The sequence below is a fragment of the Tupaia chinensis genome, unplaced genomic scaffold, assembly GCF_000334495.1.
Source record: "Tupaia chinensis unplaced genomic scaffold, TupChi_1.0 Scaffold000258_1, whole genome shotgun sequence".
NCBI lineage: Eukaryota > Metazoa > Chordata > Mammalia > Scandentia > Tupaiidae > Tupaia > Tupaia belangeri.
Window position 1 is genome coordinate 1,846,102 of NW_006159738.1, and position 3,501 is coordinate 1,849,602.

The 3,501-nt window shown below is 52.3% G+C and overlaps 1 protein-coding gene across 1 annotated transcript in view; it reads right to left on the reverse strand.

Moving 5' to 3' along the window:
• Positions 1 to 3,501, reverse strand: part of CFAP251 (cilia and flagella associated protein 251) — a 68,080-nt gene that overhangs the window by 3,344 nt on the left and 61,235 nt on the right. Inside the window, exons 20-21 of the mRNA XM_006149287.3 lie at positions 1,755 to 1,983; positions 170 to 271 (exon numbers count right to left, since the gene is read on the reverse strand). Coding sequence (XP_006149349.1) covers positions 170 to 271; positions 1,755 to 1,983 — 331 coding nt within the window. The remainder of the gene's footprint in view (positions 1 to 169; positions 272 to 1,754; positions 1,984 to 3,501) is intronic.

Sequence of the window (3,501 nt, forward strand, 5' to 3'; positions counted from 1 at the left end):
AGTAGTAGTAGTAGTAGTAGAAGTAGAAGCAGTAGTAGGAGTAGTAGAAGTAGTAGTAGTAGTAGAAGTAGTAGAAGTAGTAGTAGTAGCAGTAGTAGCAGTAGTAAGTGCACTGAGGTCCACAGCACACTAGGGAGCAGGCGACGGCAGGGCAAAGCCAGCCCAGTACCTTTGACAGAGGCGGTGGTAGGCTCGGACTTCCAGCCCTCGGGGTTCAGGCCGAACAGCGTGGCGAAGCAGTCGGTCATCTCCTCCTCGGTCATGAGCTCACCTGCACGTCAAGAGCAAACGGAGGAGGGGGTTCAGCTCGCGGGGCTGAGCGGAGCTTCGGGGCTGAGTGGAGCTTCAGAGCTTCGGGAGAGTGGGTCTACTGCTTCTTCTCCTCTCTTACTAGTATTTCAGTTTTTATTTTCTAAATTAAATTTTTAAAAATGTGTTGCTATAGGGTGCATGTACTCACTAGAAGGAGAGGGGAAGTGAGAGCTCTCCCCGTAGGAGGAGATGGCCACGCTGTAACCTCTCCCCTTCCCTTCTCCTCTCAGGATTCTGGGCACGCACACGTGCCCGGTGTGGTTTTTCGGGTCACCGGCTCCAGGACTCCAGCTGCGTAGCTGGCCATGTGGGACCCAGTGCCTTAACGCCCACGTCACCTGCTGGCCCTATTCTTCTCTTTAGACACGAATACACTCTAGAGGGTTCCACGGTACTGTCCCAGACACATAATATCACTATGTGGGGTCAGAAGTGGGACTGCAGGCCCAGCCTCCGCGGCTGGACTGTGAAGCTGGAAGCCACATGCTAACCGCGGTTCAAGTCCCTGGCCTGGTGGGCCTGAGAACACGCAGGCTGCATGCGTAGGCCCCAGGATCCCGGCAGGGGCAGGCTGGAGCGGCCGAGTCCCTCGGGCACTCTGTGTGCACACTCTGTCTCCAATGCATGCACACGTGCTAAGCTGTGATACTGACATTTAAAATGTTACTGTAGTCAGAGAAGAAAGGCTGGGCCTTGTGGAGAGAAGGAAGGCAAATTCCCTCATCTCAGAACCACCCGGTTTGACTGAGACGAAATGCCACCCAGAGGGTATGCCTACTTAACTTCCTCACAGAAAACAGGAGGAAAACTGTGTGTAAAAACTGAGAAGCTTACTTAGGGGGTTTTATTTCACAAATGCATCCCAACCTTACAACAGCCCCTGAGGTCAATAAGCTGCTGTTCTTTATTTTTTTAAGATTTTTTGCTGGAGGGTGTGTGCACCCACAGAGAGACAGAGACAGAAAGCGAGAAATCACCTCCGCCCCCCAGGGCCCATGGCCGCGCCGCAATCCCTTCTCCTCCATTCTCCTCTCTGGATCTCGGGCACGCACGCATAGGTGCCCAATGTGAGTTTGAATCCACCACATCTGGGACTCAAACCCCGATCGTTCAGCGACATGACCCTTACACCACCCTGCTGGTCCCTAACTGGCATTGCTAATTGCCAGAGGACACACGTAGACAGAGATGGGGGAGAGGCGAGGAGAAAGTGCCCCTGATGGCTGGGGTCACGCCAGCCCCTGTCCTCCATGTCCCCGCCCTGCCAGAACTTGGAGCGCGTGCACCCGCACGTCTGCTGTGGCTTTCAAGCTGCCAGGGCCAGGATTCAACCAAGACCGGCCATATGGGATCTGGCCCCGAGTGGCCCCGAGAAAGATCCCAGCCACTGCCTCCTGAGCTCTGCTCGGTCCGCGTGGCTGCGCCCCTGTGCCTGCGTTTACCTTTGGTGAGGAGCAGCCTCAGGAAGTCCTCTCTTCGGATGGCCTTTTCTCCTTTGGAGTTGGTGAACCCCAGGACGTCGAAGCTCCGGTAGATGCCTTTCATGGTGTTACCGAAGGGCGGCCGGTGATTGACGTACACTTTGAGGAAGTCTGCCAGGTTGATCTTGTCGATCAGATTCCCGGTGTCCACATACTCGCTGAACTTGATTTCGTTAAACATGTCGTCAATCTAGGCGAGAGAGTGCAAAGGGAAGCACCAAGGTGAACGGAGAGCACCCGCGTCTACAGCTGAGCCCTGAGCGGCTGGCCCGGCTGGCCCGCCACCGGCGGGCTTTTCTTTACGCGTGACAGAGCATGCGCACGCGTGTGTGGGAGGAAGAGGCAGAGGCCCCCCCCCGCGGGGCTCGCTCATGCTACGACCCCCTTCCCTCAGTGTGCCAACCCATCGGATCGTACGGGCTCACGCACGGCACTGGCGTGTGTCAGGCTGACTGGGTCAGGGACTCGAACCACGGTCGCCATGTAGGACCTGGCTTCACTTCAACAAGTTATTACAGCTGAATCAGCAAATAAACCCCGGCAGACTTTTTATTTCCAGATGTATTTTTGATATAAGGCACATGCACAGAGAGATGAAGAGAGACAGGAAGGGAGAACTCACCCCCCAGGGGGGATGGCCACACCGCAATCCCTTCTCCTCCATTCTCCTCTCAGGATCATGGGCACGCACGCACACGCGCCTGGTGTGAGTTTTAAGCTGTTGAGTCCGAGACTCAAATTGCAGCCGACTATGTGGGAGTCCAGTGACATAATCATTATGTCATCTGCTGGTCCCCTTGCAGATTTTTAAAAATAAATACATGGGAAGATGCAGTACAGTACTGTAAATGTGTTTCTCCTTATAATTTTCTTAATAACATTCTCTTTTCTCTAGTTTATATATATATATATGTATATATATAAACATACAAAATATGTATTAATAGACTGTTATCGGTAAGGCTTCCAGTCAACAGCAGGCAACTACTTAACAGTAGTTAAGTTCGGGGATCAAAACTTATAAGCAGGGTGTGGTGGCTAAGGCATCTGGATCCCACATGGCTGAATATAGGGGTTTGAGTCCTGGACCTGGTGGCTTGAAAATTATACTGGGTGTGGGACCAGCAGATGGTGTAATGATTTTGTTGCTGGACTCTCACATAGTTGACAGTGGTTCAAACCCCAGACCCGGTGGCTTAAACTCATACCGAGTACATGTATGTGTGTGTACAAAATCCCAAGAGGAGAATGGAGAAGGGATTGCGGCATGGCCATCCCCCTGTGTGAGGGGGGTGATTTCTCACTTTCTCTCTCTGTCTCTCTGGCAACTGCACACACCCTATGGCAAAAATTTCTCTCTAAAAAAGAAAAAAAATTATACCGGGTGTATATGTATGCATGCCAAAATCCCAGAAAGAGGGAAAAAAGGAGGAGAAGAGACCGTGGCAGAACAGCCCCCCAGGAGGCGTTTTTTCACTCTCTCTCTCATCGGCGCACACACCCTTTGTTCCCCTCTGGCAACTTACAAAAAGGTTACACGTGAATTTTCAACTGCATGCAGGTCAGCATACTTAACCCCGCATTGTTCAAGGGTCAACCGTACTTCTAAAACTTGGAGAGTGATGCATACGCATTCGCAGATAGCTGAGGACACGCCTGCGATGGGTAGATAGGCCCCTCGAGAAAGACAAACTGAAGTCTGAATCGC